This window comes from Danio rerio, chromosome 3 (assembly GCF_049306965.1).
Source record: "Danio rerio strain Tuebingen ecotype United States chromosome 3, GRCz12tu, whole genome shotgun sequence".
Taxonomy (NCBI): Eukaryota; Metazoa; Chordata; class Actinopteri; order Cypriniformes; family Danionidae; genus Danio; species Danio rerio.
The window spans coordinates 17,157,250-17,180,218 of record NC_133178.1 but is presented as its reverse complement, the minus strand read 5'-3'; the positions used below and the strand labels follow the sequence as shown (position 1 = coordinate 17,180,218).

Below are 22,969 nucleotides of genomic sequence, written 5' to 3'. Positions count from 1 at the left end.
ATGACAGCCGCTATGATGATGATGATGATGATGGTGACGACCTCTAGCGGCAATGGACAAGTCTGTCAGTTTTGGACCAAAGACAATATAAACTAAGTAAGGATTTTTTGGAAGATAAAAAGTATGTTGTCTGTTGTTTTGTGTCAGTTATGATGCTAATTAGATAAAAAAATAATAATAATAATTCGAGTCAATGTACTGTATGTTGAGTTGTTCAGGGAGCAAATGTGTGGTGTTTTGGAAATGAAAACACATGTTATCCTTGCTTAATTTTGTGATTTTGGCCTGTATTCCCCCTATATAACTCTTCTTTTTTCAATTTAGTGGGAAGAAAACAAACAAAATACGCGTTTAATTCATACATATTTGCATCTGTTGTTTTCGTGTACACGTCTTTAGTAGCCATTTTCTCAAATGTAATATTTTTCTTGTGCAGAGATTCAGAAATCATCACTTCAGTAGTTTTCAGATCATGATACACCAAACATTTACAGTTTTACAATAATTTAAGAAAACAAATCATTGAATATTTAATTAGATAATTGTGTGGTTTACAGTGCTGACAACAATGCAAAAAACAACAACAGTAAATCTACATGAATTACAGCTTTTGAGAACAATGAATACATTTTGTCAACCTATTTTTAAAAGTTATGATAGTTCAACAAAAAAAAAAATTATCTCTTCATTGACCATTAGTTTTTTTTTTCTATTGAACACAGAAGAAGATATCTTGAAGAATGTTGAAAAGCCCTTGACTATTTGTTTTTTTTACGGTCGCTGAGAGAGTCTAACATGCTGCAATTAAAGAAAAAAGGCAGCAAATTGAGAAAAAAAATCTTCATCTGTTAAATCCAAATTTTTAAAAAACACGCTACATTCACTCACAACGCAAACAAATTATGAAAACCCTCAGCATTTTCTCACAACACTTTCAAATAGCACAGAACAAAACAGAAATGTTTCAAGGGGACCGTAAAACATGATAGACCCGGCAATTTAGGTTATGGTTATTTAGGCCAATAAAATACAAAAGCAAAGAGAATCAGGATGTTAAAACAAATAAACAAAAAAAAAAAAATCACCTTTTAAATATCACCAACAACTTCACAGAGCAAAAGTCACGGCACAGTTTTAGGGTCCACTCGAAACATTTCCGTTGTGTTCTGTGTCATTTGAAAGTGTTGTGAGAAAATGCAGCATGTTTTCGTAAATTGTTTGCGCTGTCAGAAAATGCAGCACATTTTAATAATTTATTTGCGTTTTAAGAAAATGCAGCGTGTTTTCGTAAATTGTTTGTGTTGTGAGAAAATGCAGTATTCTGAAAAATGTAAAAAAAAAATTTGTGTGATAGTAATAACGGCAGCAAAAGAGAGAATAACATCAAATTCACTGTCCTGTCCATAAACACTGCATTACAAACCTCTCACATAAGCAGTTTTTTGATGCAAAGATGATATAATACATACGTAAATACACATACATACATTAAAAGAAAGAAAAAAACAAATATATATATATATATATATATATATATATATATATATATATATATATATATATATATATATATATATATATATATATATATTATTTATATATTTATATATATACAGTTCAAGTCAGAATTATTAGCCCCCCTCTGAATTATTAGCCTCCCTGTTTATTTTTTTCCCCCAATTTTTGTTTAACATTGAGCAGATTTTTTCAACACATTTCTAAGCATAACAGTTTTATTAACTCATTTCTAATAACTGATTTATTTTATCTTTACCATGATCACAATAAATAATATTTGACTATATATTTATAAGACACTTTTATACAGCTTAAAGTGGCATTTAAAGGCTTAACTAGGTTAATTAGGTAACTAGGCAGGTTAGGGTAATTAGGCAAGTTATTGTATAATGATGGTTTGTTCTGAAGACAGTCTGGAAAAAAATAGCTTAAAGGGGCTAATCATTTTGACCTTAAAATGGTTCCTAAAAAATTAAAACTTCTCTTATTCCAGCCGACATAATACAAATAAGACTTTCTCCAGAAGAAAAAAATATCAGACACACTGTGAAAATGTCCTTGCTCTGCTAAACATCATTTGGGAAATATTTTAAAAAGAAAAAAAAATCAAAGGGGGGCTATTAGATCTGACTTTAACTGTATGTATATATATATATATATATATATATATATATATATATATATATATATATATATATATATATATATATATATATATGTATATATGTATGTATGTATATACACTCAAGGATTTATGATGCTCATTTCACAGTCTTGTGAAAAGGGTCCAATATACACATGAATTGTTAAACACTTGTGACAGGAAGGTCATCATCAGACATGTTGCAATTTTGGGTAAGCCAACAGTCATATTATGTATTACATAATATTTCAGCAGTAAAAATAGCAATACAAACGTGAACTTGACAGATTTTTAAATAAGGCAGAAGTTTCTACGTTGAGGTTAAATTTACTTTCCCAAAACAGAAGCTTCCATCAGGTTTTCAGGAAGATGTAGGTTTTTCAGATGAGCAGGACAGGAAGGATTGATTAGGGCATTTGTTTTCTTTTACTCATCAAGATTTTGGTAAACATCTTCATTAGGCTGTACGTTTTCATGACCTTTCGGCTTTAGGGAAGATTGAAAATATAAGTTAGCAATTAGCATTTAAAAGAATTGATCAAACATGTCAGCAAAACTCCTCCGATAGGGAGGCAGATCAGTCTCAAAAGAATACATTTATGAAATAAAATTATACATGCACAGCACAGATTACATGTACAAAATCCAATTTTTAAATACAAATAAATACAAAAACACAATTTATAAATTCACAGGTAAAAATAATGGACATTTTTGCTTTGAACTTACAAATTGGATTTGTGTATTTTGGTATTGTGTTTTTAACTTACGAATTGGATTTGTGTATTTTTGAATCAGTTTTGAACTTATGAATTGGATTGGTGTATTTACGAATTTACGTGTTTTGTGACAATGTGTTGTGGATGTATGAATTATATTTTGTAAATGTATTATATTTTCCAATAGGATGCTCAGCACAAACAACCTATGCGCATTTGCTTAAAATCTGCGTGCGTTGTTTAAAGGAATAGTCTGCAAACCTTGTCTTGGGGATCTTTGTAGTGCGTCTGTATTTTGCCATGTTTTGGTAAGTTCCTCTTGTACAGTTCTTGCACCACTCCACTGAAAAGCACTTGCTTAGAAAAATCCTTTTTAAAAGACAAACACTTGTTAATATTAAGCAGTGCAGATGATTTTAACATTGAAAATGGTAGGAAATGTTTCTTGAGCAGCAAATCATGGTTATAGTGGATTTTTGAAAGATCACGTGTCATGATGCGAAAATGCGAATAATAATAATTTACATTTTCAAATGTACATGCATAGAACATTATGTTAATTCTGAATAATATTTCATAATTATACTGCATTTTTAGTTTCTTTTTTTTGCAGGGTTGTCAAACATTAGATTTTCAAAAGCATTATAAAATCAGATCAACCCCAAAGTTAAAAAAAAAAAAAAAAAAAAAAAAAAAAAAAAAAATATATATATATATATATATATATATATATATATATATATATATATATATATATATATATATATATATATATATATATATATATATATATATAATTTTTTGTTTCTTTTATATATTATTTTACTTTTATTTTACAGAACAAAATTAATACCTTGTTCTCATTTTTGCCCAATCTTCTTTTGAAGACTGATTTGAACTGTCCAGTCTGTGGATAAAAAAAATACATTTATACAAAAAATAATTTCATTTCTGTGAAACTTCATGACTGCAGCTGTGTTACAAAACTGACCAAATGTTTGGAAATATTATATTTTCAAAATGCTTTTCACAAAAACTGTGCTGCTTCATATATTTGTGAAAACGGATATTTTAATATTCAGAAATAAGTACATTTCCCAATTTCTTACAATAATATGAAGTAGAAAAAAAGTTTATCAACATTGATAACAAAAAGAATCAGTGTTAATAACAACACCAATGATTATTGATTTATTGACACTATTATGGTTGCTCATATTTGAGCGGCAAATCAACATATTAGAATGAGTTTTAAAGGATTGTGTGGCACTTGAAGACTATATAATAACCATGATAGGAAAAAATTACATTTTAATATTTATTAACATAGATTTCAGCTTTGGTAAGCCAAAGAGACGTCATTCAAAAACATTAACAAATCTTAATGTTTACAAACTTTTGACCAATCTCTTAGCAACTTAACAATCGCTACATGTTTTCAATACACAATTATATAAGCATTTATCAAACATAATTTTCAAATTTTAACTCAGGGTGGCACAGTGGCTCAGCGGTTAGCACTATTGCCTAACAGCAAGAAGGTCGTTGGTTCGTTTCTGTATATAGAGTTTGCATGGTCTCCCTGTGTTTGCGAAAGTTTCCTCCGGGTGCTTCGGCTTCCCCCACAGTCCAAATACATGTGTTATTGGTGAATTAAATAAACTTAATTGGCCGTTGTGTTTGAGTGTGTGTGTGTGTGTGCGTGTGTGTGTGTGTAAGAATGTGAGAGCTAAATTGGCCTTAGTGTGTGTGTGTGTGTGTGTGTGTGTGTGTGAGAATGTAAGAGTGTATGGGTGTTTCCCAGTACTGGGTTGCAGCTGGAAGGGCATCAGCTGTGTAAAACATATTCCGGAATAATTGGCGATTCATTGCTTTTGTGGCGACCCCTGATAAATAAGGGACTTAGGCAAAGGAAAATGAATGAATCTAAATCTGAAAGTTGAGTGTAAGTTAAGGGGGTTAAGAACAGGTGTGTATTGTAACTTGAACTGTACCTTTATGCAAATAAGGATTCCCAGGATGAGCAAACTGTACACCGATAACAGGACTAGCAGTGCAACCAGCAATACTTGACCAGTGGTAAAGCCTTGCTCTGGATAAAAAACACAGAATTTTAAGAACAAGAATATTCAAATAATGTGCTGATACCCTTTTCCTACGACCCATGAAGCTTTATGTGAATTATGGTAGTAACTTGTTTAAAACTGTAAACTTAAATGAAGTATTTAACAAAAACTGTTCTCATTTCCTTTATTAAAAGAAACTTAAAAACTTAAAAATGAATAAGCCCAGAAACTCAAAGCAAGTCTTTCTACAAACATATTATGGACTTGTTGTGTATTACTGAACTGTAAGGAAGACAATGCGAAAATAAACTGGAGGAAAAAAACACAGTGAACCAAAAAGAGCTTTGCCCATGCATCTCTAATACTAATTTCACATAAAATCACCAGCCATAAAGTTATTTCTTTAAAGCAGATTAAAATAACACACACATAAAAATGTATGCTCACTCAATTTTCACTACACTGTAAACAAATGTAATGACAAAAAGTCAACACAACAAATATTTTTATGTTGCTTTAACTTATTATAAGTTAATCAGGTTTCAACTAATTGTTTTTAAAGTTATACAAAGTTTGACTTAAGATTTTTAGTCAGTTTGATTGATGTAAGTTGAGATGACTAAAATTTGATTCAGCTAAAATATTTAAGGCAGCTAGAATTGTAGTTTACATACAGATATGGATTAATTGTAATTAGGGCTGGATGTTTAATCAAAATAAATTTGCAAAGCCATTCTACCAAAGCTGCGACTGTCCTGCACATATTGTCAGCGAAGATCAGTTCTATAATCAGTAGTAAATCTGCTCCGATAAGCCAAAGGGCGCTCTCACACTGAATCTACAAACACCTATAAAGAAAAAATCCAGGAAATCCCCATAGCTTTGCATTATAAACAGATGATTTAACTGCCTTCATTGATTCAGCATATAGGAAACACAGGACAGGACTAAGAATGAATTAAATGGATTTTTGATGTATGGCGCGTAGGGGATGACGTCAGTACGTAATAACCGGTTATGATCTATTACTGAACCGATATCAATAATTTTGTCTCCCCTAGTATCGAGTAACAATGCAGCACATAAAAAATCTATGGAGTAAGAGTCTTAAATTCATGGAAAATATGTACTGAAGTAAAAGTGGAAGTAGGAGAAAAAAACAATACTCCAGTAGAGTACAGATACAGCCTTTTAGTACTTGAGTACAGTAGTGAAGTAGTTCTACTTCGTTACTAAACATCTCTAAGCATGACTAATAAACACACAACATGACTAAGGAATCATCTTACAGAAGTATTTATTTCAGACACTCGACTCGACTCGACTGAAGTTCCGAAGTGTGTTTGGAGTAAAAACGTTATTATAAGTGGTCATCTCATGAGCTTTCAGATGTAGCAGCATTTACCCGCAGTTCACTGAGAAACTATGCAGACTCCTGTCATTATCACAAAATGATTCTCTCGATTTCAGTATTAAATCGATTTGATTTTGAACTTGATTTTGCCGAGCTTGTCAGTAAGCTATGATCCTGTAAATGCTGCTACATCTGTGTAACCTCGGGGAGTGACACTAACAACAGAAGTTTGGATCCACATGCAGGTTTATTCAAAGTCAGGCAAGCAAAGGTCAGCACAGGTGCAAACATATATACAAGGGAAGTCCAGAATCGTTGTCAAAGTATCAGGCGAGTGGTCAGAAGGCAGGCGGCAGACTAAGACGAAAAGGTTAACAAGGCAAGGTTGAAAACACAAGAAAACTAGGAAAACGCGTCATAGTGTTTCTATACAGATAACAAGACTCGGCAATGGGAGTGAGTGAGTGTGCTGCTTAAATAGTGTGTGCAATCAGTCTCTGACAATTCCTCAGGTGGTGCGAGTAATCAGTCTAGATGAGGAAGCATGTGTGAGTGTGACCGGAGTGCATGTATGAAAATGTAGTCCAGAAATGGCGAATTTGTAGTCCATAAGTTATAGTAAGTGAAATCCAGCGATCTTATGGAGTACGATCGCTGGTATCATGACAACCTGAAAGCACATGATGGAGGTTTACAATATCTGGCTTTACTGACAAAATGCACATGAAACCCACCTTCAATTATCTCGTGTAATCTTATACTTAGTTCCAGTTCTTTTAAAAGAAATTCCCCAAGCTGGACGTGCAACACAGAGTTTGAAACACGTTAGGAAACATTGGGACAGTTCTTACCTGAGACTTTGAGAGTGGTTCCCTTTCCGATGGCCTGCGCCCCTTCATTCGTGTGCCCCGACAGAGCCGCAGCACAATAATAAACCCCGCAGTCTGCTTTTGACAGAGACTGAATTGTCAGATCCCCCTGATGCAGGGTGAACTTCTGTGGCTGAATGATCAGATTGATTTGGTAGTGTGAATCTTTCTTGAACACAAACCAGGAGATTTGAGGGTTGAGATTCAGGCAGGATGTGTTGACGGAGCAGGGAATGGAGACGGATTGTTGCTCAGTTTTTCTTATCAGGCTCTTTGACTGTTGGACATCAACCCTACATTCGTTCGCTGTGGACATTCACAATTTAATGTTAACATTTACACCGAACATTTAAGATCAGGCAAAACACTTATAACTGTTATAAATTCACTGTAAACCAAGGCTTGACTTGGCTTATTGCCAAAATAAACCAAAGTAAAACATAAAGTCTCAGGCTGCGTCTGATTTTGCCTGCTGCTCGATTAGGTACTCTATTTGAATTGAATTACTACACGACTATTAGAAAAGTACAGTATGAATGTAAGTAGTATGAATTGATTGATGTCATTTAATTTGATTCAGCAAAAATATTTAAGGTAGCTAGAATTTTAGTTTACATTGTACAGATATGGATTATTTGTAATTAGGGCTGGGTTATTAAACGAAATATATTTGCAAATGGAAACATCATTGGCAAAAGTTATGATTGTCCTGTATATCTTGTCAGTAGCTATGTTTCCATCCACCAATTTTATGCGCATTTTGCAAAAAAAAAAAACATACACAATCTTATTTTAAAAACGTTGTGTCTTTCAAAAGTGCAAAATCAGCCATCTTCAGCAGTAACATGGCTGTAAGCGCTAACTTTTGGGAAATATAGTGAGAGGAAATAGTGAGCTCCCATTGCTGTTGGAAAAACGTTCTGTTGGAGTCAATGGAGTTGTCGCAACTCTTTCTCTCTCTCTCTCTCTCTCTCTATGGCTCTGTTATATAGTTACGTCCTAATTAACTCACTATGCATCCAAAATCTACTACTTAAAAAAAGTACAACTCGAGTAGGTACTACATATAAATTTGAATTTACTTCACGACCAACAGAAAAGTGTGCTCTATATAGTATGAACGAGAGTGTTATGAATGGGATTTGAACGTATATCCACCATTTATCATTGTTTTCAAATACTATGAATTCGGACATATTTCTCGGCACTTGTGATTGAACTATGTGATCAGTACTTATAATTGAGTGGTTGCCAAGCAACAATAACTCGTACAGTATATAGCAGAGCAAAGGAGAAAGAGTTGCGACAATTGAAGTCGTCCTGTGTCTCCCTCTACAGTTGCTTCGGGTTTCCCCCACAGTCCAAAGGCATGCGCTATAGGAGAACTGAATAAGCTAAATTGGCCGTAGTGTATGAGTGTGAGAGGCTATGGGTGTTTTCCAGTACTGGGTTGTGACTGGAAGGGTATCCGCTGCAAAAAACATGCGCTGCAACAGTTGGCGGTTCATTCCGCTGTGGCGACCTCTAAAATAGAGACTAAGCTGAATGAAAATGAATGAATAAACGAAAAAATGACTGCTATGATCATCACTTTAAACACCCTGAAATGATGAGCTGATTTCTGTCATGCTCACACTACAATGTATTGTCTGACTTCTTAAGCAAGGGTCTTCTTGTTTTAGGATTTATTACCATATTGTCTGCATAACTTCATCTTTTTTTTGGATAATGTGTTTTAAAATCTGCTGTGTATATTTACAATGAAGCAACAAAATCAGTGCATTCAATGGCTTCTTTAAAATAATTTCTTTTTAACTTGATTTTAGTCACTAAAGTATTTTATTTATTTTTTGCTCTGCTGCCTCAGTAAGCAGTGTAAGTTGCATTTTGTTTTTATGCTATTTAGAAAGCAACCTGCTTAATTATTCTAAACATAATCAATAATTGATTGTAAATAGATCTCTTTTTACGCGGTAAAAAGACATACTTATGAGGGATATACGATCAGGACGAGCATAACACTCATTTGTTAATTTGTTTTGCTTTTCTTGTCCTCATTTGCAAGTCGCTTTGCATAAAGCATCTGCCATAAGTAAATAAATGTAAAGATAAAGACGTGTGGTATTTCCCTAAAAGCTGAACCTCTGCTTACCTGAGTTGAAAGTGAAGAATATGATGATGATGATGATGGTAAAGGGGAAAGTGATGCCACAGGAATGTGTGACTCCTCTTCCTTTCATTAATGTCTGTTTTTGATTGTTTTTCATCTCGCTAGACATCGGAAACACAGTTATCTCGCCTGAAACTGAAATGACAAACCACATGCAAAAATGAGAAGTAAGACAGGCCCTCCCCTCACTTCTTCCTTCCTTGTGAGAAAGTGTTTGTCATCATTTACTGCAACACTGGTGTAATGGGCTTAATGTTCTACCATATATGGTTAATGTAAGGAAAATTATTTGTTTTAGCAAAGAAGTAAAAAGTAAATAAATAATAATATTTAATAACATGTGGCTGCACGATGGCGCAGTGGGTAGCACGATCACCTCACAGCAAGAAGGTCGCTGGTTCGAGCTTCGGCTGGGTCAGTTGGCGTTTTTATGTGAAGTTTGCATGTTCCAGTTTGCTCCAGTTTCCCCCACAAGTCTAAAGACATGCGGTAAGCTACAGGTGAATTGTGTAAGCTAAAATTGTCCGCAGTGTAAGAGTGTTAATGAGTGTGTATGGATGTTTCCCAGTGTTGGGTTGCAGCTGGAAGGGCATCCGCTGATTAAAACATATTATGGATAAGTTAGCAGATCATTCCTCAGTAGTGACCCCAGATTAATAAAGAGACTAAGCCGAAAAGAGAATAAAGGAATATAATAACATTTTTATAGATTTCTTTCTCATGAAAACCCATCCAGAGTAAAACAAAATCAGCCTGATCAGAAGTAATTTACGTTTTGTCAGTTTTGTGGCTAATTTGTAAGTTCAGTCTTACGAAAATATACAACCATCATTGGGTGATGAGCAAATCGTACTAAATTGTACGAATTAGATCATACGAATTAGCCACTAAATGAAAAAGTTACGAATTGCTGTTAGATTGCATTAGAATATCTAGAGTTCAAATATATTCAAATTTTGTTATTGCATTATTAATTCCATACAATTGCAACAGAAAAAAAATCTACATTTGCAGTTATTACCAAACTAATAACAAAATAATAATACATACCCCTTTTGTGCTGTTGGGGATGTTTTCATCTACTCTGGCTTGAGTTTGAGTCTTAATTTGGCCACAAATTTCTCTGTGTTTCAGCAAACTGATATGAAATATCAGTGTATGTAATGTGGATATGTAATTCCAACACATATTTTGGGAAAATGCTTTGAAATTTTTCAAAAATTCAATAATAGACTCTGCTGGTATGTTGGTGGCTGTTATTGCCCCATTAACTTTAATTATATCGACCTTTTTTTCAATAGAATCTGGATGCAGCCTTTATGATACAAGCTGAGATTGCACCTTGTGACATCATTGTGAGGGGTAGGGTTAAGGCTGGGGTAAGCAGAGCGCATTAAAAAGCATTGGATGCAGCTCAGATTGCATTTGCACCAAGTCTGCAGCCAGGCCCCTTTTACATTTTTAGATTAGAAAGCATGTACATAATCTTATGCTCTTGCCTGCTGCTGGGATTCCCTTTTGGGAAGAGGTAGAATGAGTCATTTGAATTAGTCATTTTACAGTTGCTGTATAAAAAAAGCTTACTTTCTTGACCTAAGATCATATATGTGTGTTTGTGTGTGTGTGTGTGAGAGAGAGAGAATGTGAGAGTGTTTGAGAAAATAAAAAATGACAAGCTAATCTTTTATTCATCCATTTTCTCTCGCCTTAGTCCCTTTATTCATCAAGGGTTGACTGGAATTAACCGTTAACTTATCCAGCATAGGTTTTACACAGCGGATGCCCTACTGGGAAAAATCCATATTCTAAGCTCTTTGCTTCCGCTATAGCAGCAGATCAGCTTTACAAACAATAACAAATCTCTCTTGTCTGTTAGCTTGTGCTTACCGTTGCTATGGTGATTCAGTGTTTGCAAGGGAATGCAGAGATGTAAGTTGTTATATTATGAACAGTAGAAAACTATTAGATTTATTTCTTTTAGTGTTTTAAATGCGTGTTAGCTGTGAAATATTACCATTAATAAGATGCTGAAATGATTTATATCATATATTTTCATTGAAGGATTGAGAGAAAAACAAGATTTGTATCTGAGAGTGAAATCTGCGCACGAGTGCCACCTGGAGTTTTCCTGGTTTTTTGCTTTGATTTTGAATGATTTCCTTGGTGAGTTCGTGTTTTTTTAAATTGTTTTCATTATAACAAGATTGAAACTAGTGACAAAAATGTGTTTCATTATTCCTTTGTTTGGTCTAGTAAAAATCACAACAATGTATATGAGAGTGAAATAAAAACAAAAACAGCAGTAATTATTGTGAAATGTTTGTGTGTTACACAGTATTATACAAGTGATTGTGTAAAGTTTAAGTGAGAGAATCTAAGTAAAATGATGTCATTTGTAAAAATTAATGCCAAATAAGAGTAAGAAATAGAAAAGACAGAAATTCAGCATAGAGAAGAATACATGGTTATTTATTGTTGCTGTTTAATTATAAATGTGTTAAGCTGAGATAATGCATCCACTGTAAAATGCTAATGGTTCATTTGGCCTTGTGTTTTCAAGGCCAGGTTTTTTGCTTGTTTGTTTGTTTAGTTTTGTTTGTTTGTGCATCTTCTTCTGGTGAGATGTTCTATTGACGTCAGTTGCTGAATGTGATCTGCTCTGGATTCGACTTGATTGAGGTGTGAACTCTTTTCCTGGATTGTGGATTGTCTCAACTTTCATCTGTGTGTGTCTAATTGTGGAGTTGGACTGGCGAGCCTCCCGTTAAGTGGATTCTTCGTATACACCTGTCTAAAAGATTCAAAGTAGAACTTATTCAGCGTCATGTTAGGAGTGTAAATTTTACAACACACTCACAAGTTCAACATCCTGGATTTCTGGAACTAAATTTGAAATCTAGTTGTGTTGCGAAGGAATCATTTTCAATGTTCATCACCTGTGCTCTATTTTTGGGACATTTTGAAATCTTTTAAGTAAATGTTTTACTTTCATTTTTATTTAATTTGTACATTGTTTCATTAGAGTGTTCATTCTTTGCAATTTTCGAAACTTTATTGAAAGAAGTTCATTGGTTTAAGAAGGAAAATTTTAAACATATGTTGAATGATAAAACAGTTTTAATATTATATTACTAACTTTCATAAACCTTTAAAATAATATTGTTATTAGTATATTAGTTTTATATTATTGTTTATAATAGTAACCAAAATATAATATTAGATCTTAACAATAGAAAAACTGAAAAATATAACATAATATTACTTACCTTATTAGTGATACAGCCATAAATCCCTGTGAAGAAAGAGAAAAGAGAGTGAAGAGAGTGTTATTAGAGAGTGTAAATAAGACTGAGGTCATTAGATAAGTGTGAAAAAAGCCTAGAACTTGTTTTATTTTTATTTATTTGATTTTATATTTCTGTAAAATTTTTACACTACAGTTATTATTCTTACCTTACCTCTGTGAGTCCTTCACTGTTGTCGTATCTTCTCTCTCTGGAGGAATTTAGACTTCTGAGCATCTGGTCTATTGATTTACAGCTTATAATACATTTGTGTATCGAGGTTATCATAGAGCTTCATAGGTGCACTATTTAATTCAACAAAACTTTTCTTTAAAAAAAACATTACATTTAAAAATATTTATTGTCATGTCTCTAAAATATATACAGTAATCTTTCCTGTCTAAAAGTCCCAGATCACTATAGTTAACTACACATAAACGTGGAGTAATCTAATATTAAAGCAATGTTGTAAAAAAATGATAATGAAACCACATTAACAAAAATAACTAAGCAAAAGAAAGCAGGTGAAACATACCGTGCACATGGTTAATGTTAGGGTGACGCAGTAGCACAGCAGGTAGTGCTATCGCCTCACAGCAAGAAGGTCGCTGGTTTGAGCCTCGGCTCAGTTGGCGTTTCTGTGTGGAGTTTGCATGTTCTCCCTGCGTTTGCGTGGGTTTCCTCCGTGTGCTCCGGTTTCCCCCACAGTCCAAAGACATGCGGTACAGGTGAATTGGCTAAATTGTCCGTAGTGTATGAGTGTGTGTGTGTGTGAATGAGTAAGTGTTGATGTTTCCCAGAGATGGGTTGCGGCTGGAAGGGCATTCGCCGCGTAAAAACATGCTGGATAAGTTGGCGGTTTATTCCGCTGTGGCAACCCTGGATTAATAAAGGGACTAAGCGACAAGAAAATGAATGAATGAATGAATGAATGAATGAATGAATGACGGTTAATGTTAGGCCTGTTAATAATCTCTTCTAAAAATAATTCAAATGAAAACAGTGACTGCTGCTGCTTACAAAAGAATATGTGTACTTTTTAAAATCTTGAGCTCTTGAAAGCAGCAGGACTGTGGGTGCACGATCATCGCTTTGTCCAGTCTATTTCTAAGGGAACCTATCGCACAGTTGCGCTTCCTCTAGGCACGGTTGCTTTGCGCAAGTAAACGGGAGCGCGCGCGCGCTTTTTAACAGTCACGCGTATCACATCAGCAGTTGGCGCGAGTGATCATGCTCTCATTCTGTATTCACCTGTATTCTTTTGCTTGCGCGAAGTTATTTTTGTCAGTTGTACTGCTTCTGGATTCTAATATCACATTTGCTCGAATATTGGGCCATGTTTATTGTCAAACCCTGCTCAAATCAAATCGAATCAAGTAGTTTTAATAAAACTACAATTTAAAAATGATTTCCAACCAGCCAAAGTGGCTGGTGGAGGTGTCTGTCCCCGCCAGAGCTGAAATCTACTAATTTGGCGGGTGTTAATGTAAAGCCCTGCTTACAACAATACATATATTTTTTCAAATAACAATTAAAGTGTATATTTATGCATAACATGTTACTTCTCCGCAAAAATATACACTTAATAATGTACAAAACACAAAACAAAAACTAGCATTTTAGGATTTTTCGTCAAATTTTAGCGGGAGTGGCCAGACTCGACGCGTCGGTCCCTGGTCGGTCCCAATGGTCCGCATACAACTACTCCTCCCAGCATTCATTGCGGGTTCGCAGTTGGCCACGTCACGTCCACCGGCCACGTCGCCCCTCGTTCGCCATATTTCGTGGAGGAATGATCTGGAGGAGAGCGGCACTGAGCCGGTTTACACATTTCACACTCACCGCGAGCTCTCTTCACCGCCACTGAAAGCCGCCCGAGAGGGAAAAAAACACCATGAATATCTTTCGGCTGACCGGGGATCTGTCTCATCTTGCCGCCATCATCATCCTGCTGCTCAAGATATGGAAAAGCAGGTCCTGCGCAGGTCAGAGCAACTCAACAGCTACAAAAATAACATTTCCTCGCGTTTCTCTGATTTAAAGTGTGTGTTTTAAAAAGAGAGAAAATACTGTAGCCTGAAATATGATGTCCTGAAAGCCCATGTTATCTTTTTTATGCAAACACGAAGCGATAAATGAAGTACAATTTGTGTAGCATGTAAGCTAGTGGGTTAGCTAGAGTTATAAGCTGATGAAGTCTTGTCAGTTGGTTCAATTGAAACGCAAATTTGAAGTCTAATAGACTAAATATGGATTTACGATATTAAATGTATCGTGTTTTGACTGCTAATGTTGTGCAAGTGTGTGACTGTATTCATGTTCTTGCTGAAGTGACAGAAATGGCTAAAAACTTTAGGCCTAGTTACTAATTGCAGATCAATTATCAGTGTAAGTTACATCAGATCAGATCAAACATCAGTATTTGTGCATCTATCTATCTATCTATCTATCTATCTATCTATCTATCTATCTATCTATCTATCTATCTATCTATCTATCTATCTACAATCTCGTCATCAACGTAACTAATTACGCTAAATTAGTATGCAGAAGACATGTTGCATCTAAAAAAATATTTGCATTGTGAGAAAAAAAGTGCATTTTATTGTGTTGGAAGTGAAATTCGTCCATGTCAAATTATTTATGCATATCCAAAGTGCATTGCGTTACTTGGATTGACGTGGCAGGTCGGTCGTCCTCATACACTGACATCAAACTTGCTCTGAGAACCTAAATGCAACTCTTTTGCTAAGTTTACTGTGAGTTTAAAGGGATAGTTCACCCCAAAATAAACCGTTTCCAAAATTTTGAGTTACTTTCACTAAAGCAGATATTGTGAGAAATGTTGGAAACCGAAAACTACTGACTTCCATTTTAGGAAAAACAATTACTTTGCAGCATTTTCTCTAGCATTCTTCAATATATTTTTATATTTGTGTGTTTTTAACTGAAGAAAGAATTTTGTAAATATTTGAAACAAGTAAAGCTTGAGTAAACAATGACAATTTTAGCTTTTGGGTGAACTATAACTCTTTAAGGCAATTACTTTGTGCCCTCAGGTATCTCTGGGAAGAGTCAGATACTCTTCGCCTTGGTGTTTACCACAAGATACCTGGATCTCCTGACGTCCTTTATTTCTCTTTATAACACTTGCATGAAGGTAAACCGACATTTACCTGCACACACAAACATATATTTGGTTGGTAAATCAATGATTTGCCACACGTGAGTAAGCAGTTTGTATTTACGCTGACCTTTTATGTGTAATCAATGTTTTGTGTCTGTTCTGTTAATCAGGTCATCTACATTGGATGTGCCTATGCCACAGTCTACCTGATCTATGCAAAGTTCAGGGCAACCTATGATGGGAACCACGACACTTTCAGAGCAGAGTTTCTGGTGGTTCCAGTGGGAGGTCTTGCCTTTTTGGTCAACCATGACTTCTCTCCACTGGAGGTGATTATTAGACTCTGGACATTTGGTGATTTGACTATCAGTATGTGTTTAGACTAGGGCTGCACAATATTGGTAATCTCAGATATTGTGATATTTTATCTATCTGCAATAAATATTGCGACATGAATACGGTTTCATAAGATTATTTGATGATTTTAAGTGTATTCAGGTACAGAAATTGAATATTCATAATGCAAATAGATGCTTTTCTTACTTTGTTACTTTACTTACTTTACTTTGCTTTTTAAAACAAGTACAGTTATTTGCCAGTGGGGTAAGTAAAAATATATATATATATTTTACTTAAAAATGTAGATATTTGGGCAAGAAACAAGAGAATTTTAAGAAAGAAACAGTAGTTAAATGCAGTTCTGTAGCTCCTGGTCAACTATAATCCAGACTCAACATTGCATGTCTTGCAATGTGACTATTGCAGATGCACACATTACGATATACATGCAGAAACGATATATTGTGCAGCCCTAGTTTAGCCTTTGTTTAATTTTTTTTAAATGTCATTAAATTATCAGGATTTTCTTGGACAGACACATTCATGCTAAGCAGAGCCTTCCCCCCCCATACATTAGAATGTTACACGTACAGTTGAAGTCAGAATTATCAGCCCCTCTGAATTATTATCCACCCTGTTTATTTTTTCCCCCTCATTTTCTGTTTAACAGAGAGAGAAAATTTTTTTTCAACACATAACTAAAAATAATTTTAATAACATTTCTAATAACTGATTTATTTTATCATTGCAGATTAGGGGAATTAGGCCAGTTATTGCATAATGATGGTTTGGTCTGTAGACTATCGAAAAAATATATAGCTTAAAGGGACTAATAATTTTGACCTTCAAATGGTGTTTAAGAAACAAAAAACTGCTTTTATTCTAGCCAAAATAAAACAATTAAGACTTTCTCCAGCAGAAAAATATCAGACATACTTTGAATATTTCCTTGCTCTGTTAAACATCATTTGGGAAATATTTAAAAAAGAAAAAAATAATTCAAAGGGGTTTAATAATTCTAACTTGAACTGTTTGTTTTATTTAACACATCCACAAAATGTGATTGACACCATCTCCTAACAACATGCAACATGACAAGATTCCAGCGACAAGCAATTTGTCTGTCGGCAGCAGACATGACATTACAGAAACATTTAAATACCCGTTACATAATGTGAGTGCAACAAAAGTTTAGATGGCAAACATTTTATCAGTCACATAAAAAGAATCAAGTAATGACACATGGATTTAAGATATTGAATTTAACATGTTTTGACAGCTAATGTTGTGCAAGCTTGTGACCGCTTTTATATTCATGCTGAAGTGACAGAAATGGTTAAAAACTTCAGGCCCAGTTAATTATTGCACATCAGTTATCAGGCTACATCAGATCAAATAGCAGTAATAATGTTTCTATGTAAATATAGTCTTGTCATTAACATAATTAGGCTAAATTAGTATGCAGAAAACGTGTAAACATTTAAACACCCGTTACACGGTGTGTGTGTGTGTGTGTGTGTGCAAGAAGTTTAGATGGCAAATATGTTGTCAGTCACATATAAATAATCATTTAATGACATAAAACGGTCTGTCCCAGTGCAGCTGTAAAATATTTAGTAATTGTCATTTAAAATGGTTTTATTTTGCTAGTGTGCATGAATCAAAAAATGCACACATATTAAATGATAATGGAGCAATATTTCACCCATCTTGATATTTTATTTTAACGTAAATTATATGAAATATTAAAGATGGTATAACTAAATAAAATGATTTTTATTATTTGTAAGTCAGTGTGATGCTGAAACCAACAAAATATTTTTGATGGACATGTATACATTTGTAAATAACTAAGGGTGTCATTTGTACGGATCACAACCCATAGTTCGGAACACACGTGACCTGCGGATTTTTATTTTTTTACTTGATTAATCCTAGATATGTAATGATTGAAAAGAGATCGCCTCTCGCATTACTCAATTTACATGTATGTAAGCATTTAGGCTTTCCTGTAAAATATAATGAAGATGGAAGAAGTTGTGGAAGGTTATTTAGGATGTGGTGGGTTTCTTAAGGTATTAAGTGTTTTCTGTCATTACTTAGCGATTCAGTTTTTAGTCTGAGTTAGTTATGAAATTACAAACAGTCAAAAACAGAAGTACTTTAATATCAGTTTACATTTTAATTAAAATCACTGATGTTTATGGTAAAGATTAAAATTAAACTTGACACTCAAATCAAAGTTGTATGCAGAAATGACATTATGTACCCAATGTATGGCAACAACCAGCCGTCAAAAATAATTCTTCAAAAATGATCCATCTATAAGTTTTATGAGTGAATAACAGAATCATTTATTGGAAATGAGACTAAAAATAAATATGGGTTGTACAAATTATTTTTTTAGATTTAGCATTGTCAGCAGGAGTAGTAGTAACAGTGAATTTTTCACAGTACTGAACATCTTCTTGCAGTGCTGTTTTTGTAATACATAGAAAGAAAAGAAAATTGGTGGTCTTCCTTTTTGGCTGATCCAAAAAAATTCCTGATCCATGACTAAAAAAAAAAAAAACAAAAAAAACAATGCGATCTGAACCTCAAGATTCATGATACGTTATAGCATTATAAATAAGGCATTAAATGAAATAATAAAAAAAGATAGCTATACACCTATTGTTCATGTTTTTCCTTCTAAAAATATTGCTGTGAAAAGGGGTGTTTAAGTGAAAGGTTTATTGAAATAATATTCATTATTTTGTGCACATTATTCCAAGCTAAATGATTTATGATAGATTTGTCCAAAATTTGCCAATGGTAAACATTCAAATAATAAATATGAAAAACAATAACATTAAAATAAGCTTATGGTGGTGTTAGCTAATGTAAAATGTTGCAGGTTATTCACCTTTTTGGATTATTTCTTTATATCGCAATAATGCGGTAACAAAAACAAAATATTAGTACACAAAAAAGAACCACCTTGGCCTGAAGTCAATGCATAATTTTCTGATTCTCACGGCAGATTCTGTGGACTTTCTCCATCTACCTGGAGTCGGTGGCCATCCTGCCTCAGCTCTTCATGATCAGTAAGACCGGCGAGGCCGAGACCATCACAACCCACTATCTGTTCTGCCTGGGGGTTTATCGCGCCCTCTACCTCTTCAACTGGATCTGGAGGTTCTACTTTGAGGGCTTCTTTGACATGATTGCCATCGTGGCTGGAGTCGTCCAGACGATTCTCTATTGTGACTTCTTCTACCTTTACGTCACAAAAGGTACATAAAATACACTTGCATCTTAGAAAGGCTGTGAAATACATTTTCTTTAGGGGTGATCTTAATCTGAAAATGAGGATGATATGAAAACTGATTCCGTTTACTTTCATAATACATATGTAACTGTTAAATCTGGACTTAAATAATGTATATACATTTTATAATTATTATTTTTAGATGGATTATTATTCAATTCCTTAGTTATTTATTAAAAGTGATTTAAGAGGCATACAATTAGGGTGTTGCACTAAAATAAATCGTTAAAGGTGCATTAGAATGCAAAAAAATGTCTGTTTTCTATGAAATGTTGGCTAAATTCTAGTTATATCTGACCCAAAATGTGTCGACAGATGTATTTAGAATAGTATTTTGTGGATTTAATGTGTATGACAACAAAAGCAGGAATTAAAATAAACCTCTGTCTAAAAAGATGAGTTTATCAAAGTCAGCTTTATTGTCAATTCATCCACATGTAAAGGTCATACAGAGAACCCAAATTAAATTGCATTACTTTCAGACTCTAGGTGGCAAGAAATGCAAACCAGATGCAAAACAGTATATAGTGCTAAAAAGCTTGTAAATATGATAGTGACAGTGCCTTTATAATATACAGGGAGGTAGTTTGAGGTAACTAGCAGTCCAATGTTACACAAAGTGACCGATGAAGACGTTCTTAAAATTATTGGTTTGCTCAGAAGTTTATAAAGTTATTGGCACCGTTTCACTCTAGAAAAATAACAGTAAGAGCAAAGTGATATGACACGATGCATAAATGTGCATTACATGCATATATTGCATAGTTTACATGTGTTTGTTGCCTCAAATGTACATTTTGCAAATTTTCGCAATATACATGTTAAACTAACCAAAGACATATTTAAACAGACCTTTTGCCTCTTCTGGGGTACTGAATAAACTTATTTGTCTTAGGATGAGCTGTAAACAGATAAGTCTCACAGCTTGGCAGGTCTGCCTTGCGCTTGGAAAGCCCATGCTGTCATGAATAATTAAGAAGCAGGGTTTTCTCATAGGATAAGAAATCTCCGCTATGAATAATATTGAGAAAACGACGCGTCCTCACTCCACGAGCAGATGAGCGCTACGTCACTGATTTTGATCCTATCCTAAAAATTATTTTAAGCCTGGAAGATGAAATTAGCAGACAAAAGCTCAAAATTATCCAGTCTTACACAATTAAAGCTAACAGGTGCTAACGTTGTCTTAAATGATGCTCAACACACACAAATCTGTTCATTAAAAAAAAAAAATACTCTTAAACATTTAAGTTGCCGTTTTTTGCAAACTTTTAAACTGAAATTACTAAAACTCATCTAAAATTTAAAACTAAAATCAAGATGAATTAAAATTTTTATATTTAAAATGATGTATAGTAAAAACTATGATGGATGCTGAAATCATGCTACATTTTACAAAGTAAAAATGACGTTATTAACCAAGAATTTAATTGATTTATTTTCCCGTTTCTATTTAGAATTTGAAACTAAAGATTTAAAAGATTTTGTTTTAATTGCAATGTAAATGTAGTCTTTTTTTTTTAACAGTGTGCTTTATTTACTAGGATACCATCAGTACATACATTATTTTAATTTTAAACACTTGTTAAGCTTCGGTTTGAAAGATTTGACTTTTTTTTTTTTAATTAATTTTTTTTTTTTTATTAAACATCTCTATATCTGTTCCACAGTGCTGAAAGGAAAGAAGCTGAGTCTACCAGCCTAAAGTGCCAAAGAACAGCGAGCTGTGTCTCAATCAGACTTATAGAGGGGGCAGAAACCAATGATGCCACTGCAAGATGCCCAAGACAAAGAACGCAGAACAACATGCCACATTTATTTCTCTCCGCCTGGACACCAACTATCCCCATACAGAAACCAGGACGTTTTCGAAAACTTTTCTTCTGTCTTTAAGCATCTTGCAATACATCTTTTTTTATTGCTTTCAAAATGAGAAAAAAAAGAAGAAATCTTTTCTATATGCAAGGTGTAATGAAATATTGAACGGTGTATTGTACACATTAACTCCTGTTAAATGCGCCATTTGTAAATTTTTCCATGATCGGTTCCCAGAGTGTCGAAAAAGTTTGTGGTTCGGGGGGGAAATGAAGTGCGTATGTTCAATACTTCAAATAATTATATCTCAGTCTTTCTTTTAACTTTTTTTTTTCTTTTCCCCTTAGCTTCAATGAGAGGTTTGGCTGCCACTTTATGCAGTCAGATTAGTCTAAAAAATAATTTATTTACAAAAAAGAATTGATACATGCACAGCACAATTCACATTTACAAAATCCAATTTATTAGTTCTAAACACGATTCAAAAATACACAAATCCAATTTGACATGATTCAGAAATGCACAAATCCAATTCGCTAATTTAAAACACGATTCAAAATTTAACAAATCCATATCGTAAATTAAAAACAATTCAGAAATATACAAATCCAATTCGACATAATTCAAAAATACACATCCAATTTGTAAATTCAAAACACGATTCATAAATACACAAATACAATTAGTCAATTCAAAACATGATTCATAATTTACAAATCTATTTGGCCAAAATATTTATGAGTTTTACTTGTGAATTCACAAATTGTGTGTTGTATTTATTTGTATTTACAAATTGGATTTTGTATGTGTGAATTGTGCTGTGCATGTATGAATCCTATTGCGTAAATGTATTATTTTTGAGACTGATCTAGCTCCATACCATTTTGTTTAAAAAAAAAAAGTCCTTGTCATCACATAAATGCCTTATTTTATTTCAGTTTCTGTACAGAACTACTTGTGTCAAAGCCCCCGTGATAAGAGTTGTAAATAAGAGGAACAATCCAGCACATTTCTCCTTGTGTGACCCACCTTTATTAATAACATGCTATTATTATTATTATAGTAAGGTTGTTTAAATATTCGGTTATTACCTGCAGACATCAGCTTGTTAAAATGCAGTAATTTATATATGGTATAAGAACATTAAATCTAGTGGTGTGGAAACTGTCAAAGCACATTTTGAAGTGAACATGAGTTTTGTAGCGTAGTTTTCATTTAATTTTTTTTTTTTTTTTTTTACGCACTACAATTTTTCTTTTAATTTCAGCATCCCCAATGTTATCCCCTCTCGAGTCATTCCTGTAGGGTTTACAGTTATTTTTCTAGTTTTTACATGTCTCCCAATAAATATTTTAAGGGACACTATTTTGAGTTTTTTTTTTTTTTTACATTTGTGTAGTCAGTTGTCTAGTTTATGTTGACAACAATAAACATTCAAGTTTTCTTACATAAACTATAAAACAAACACCTTTAGAGTATTATTTGCATAAATAAAACTTTTGCAAAGTTCAAAAGGCAAATCATGTAAATATGAAAAATGCTGGGAAACATAAATAAGGAAAAGCTAATGAATGAAAAGAAACCGTTCAACAGTCTAATCTTTAAAATAATGTTAATATTATCTCTTGGTAATTATAGTTTTAGAATCTTCATGAATTATAAATATGGAAAAGAAATGAATGTTTCAAATAACTTGAGTGAAAATATAAGTGAAATTATGGTCTGTCGTTCAGCATAATTACTATATTACAGTAA

The 22,969-nt window shown here is 33.6% G+C and overlaps 2 protein-coding genes across 5 annotated transcripts; one reads left to right on the top strand and one right to left on the bottom strand.

Moving 5' to 3' along the window:
* Window positions 1-22,679, top strand: kdelr2a (KDEL endoplasmic reticulum protein retention receptor 2a). Of its 3 annotated transcripts, XM_073937351.1 has the most exons (7): window positions 11,072-11,268; window positions 11,401-11,502; window positions 11,900-12,018; window positions 15,683-15,783; window positions 15,921-16,079; window positions 19,112-19,364; window positions 21,070-22,679. In XM_073937351.1, the coding sequence occupies exons 4-7, from the start codon at window positions 15,778-15,780 to the stop codon at window positions 21,102-21,104; spliced, it is 453 nt and encodes a 150-aa protein (XP_073793452.1). In that variant the 5' UTR covers window positions 11,072-11,268; window positions 11,401-11,502; window positions 11,900-12,018; window positions 15,683-15,777; the 3' UTR covers window positions 21,105-22,679.
* si:ch211-139g16.8 lies at window positions 2,327-14,342 on the bottom strand. Of its 2 annotated transcripts, XM_073944280.1 has the most exons (8): window positions 12,798-14,342; window positions 12,606-12,631; window positions 9,322-9,474; window positions 7,152-7,475; window positions 4,875-4,972; window positions 3,734-3,787; window positions 3,142-3,249; window positions 2,337-2,647 (listed from the first exon to the last, which is right to left on the bottom strand). In XM_073944280.1, the coding sequence occupies exons 3-8, from the start codon at window positions 9,446-9,448 to the stop codon at window positions 2,588-2,590; spliced, it is 771 nt and encodes a 256-aa protein (XP_073800381.1). In that variant the 5' UTR covers window positions 9,449-9,474; window positions 12,606-12,631; window positions 12,798-14,342; the 3' UTR covers window positions 2,337-2,587. The 2 variants fall into 2 exon arrangements, with proteins under 2 accessions (XP_005163949.4, XP_073800381.1); XM_005163892.6 differs by lacking the exons at window positions 12,606-12,631; window positions 12,798-14,342 and having other exon boundaries at window positions 2,327-2,647; window positions 9,322-9,513.
* Window positions 22,680-22,969: the final 290 nt, after the last annotated feature.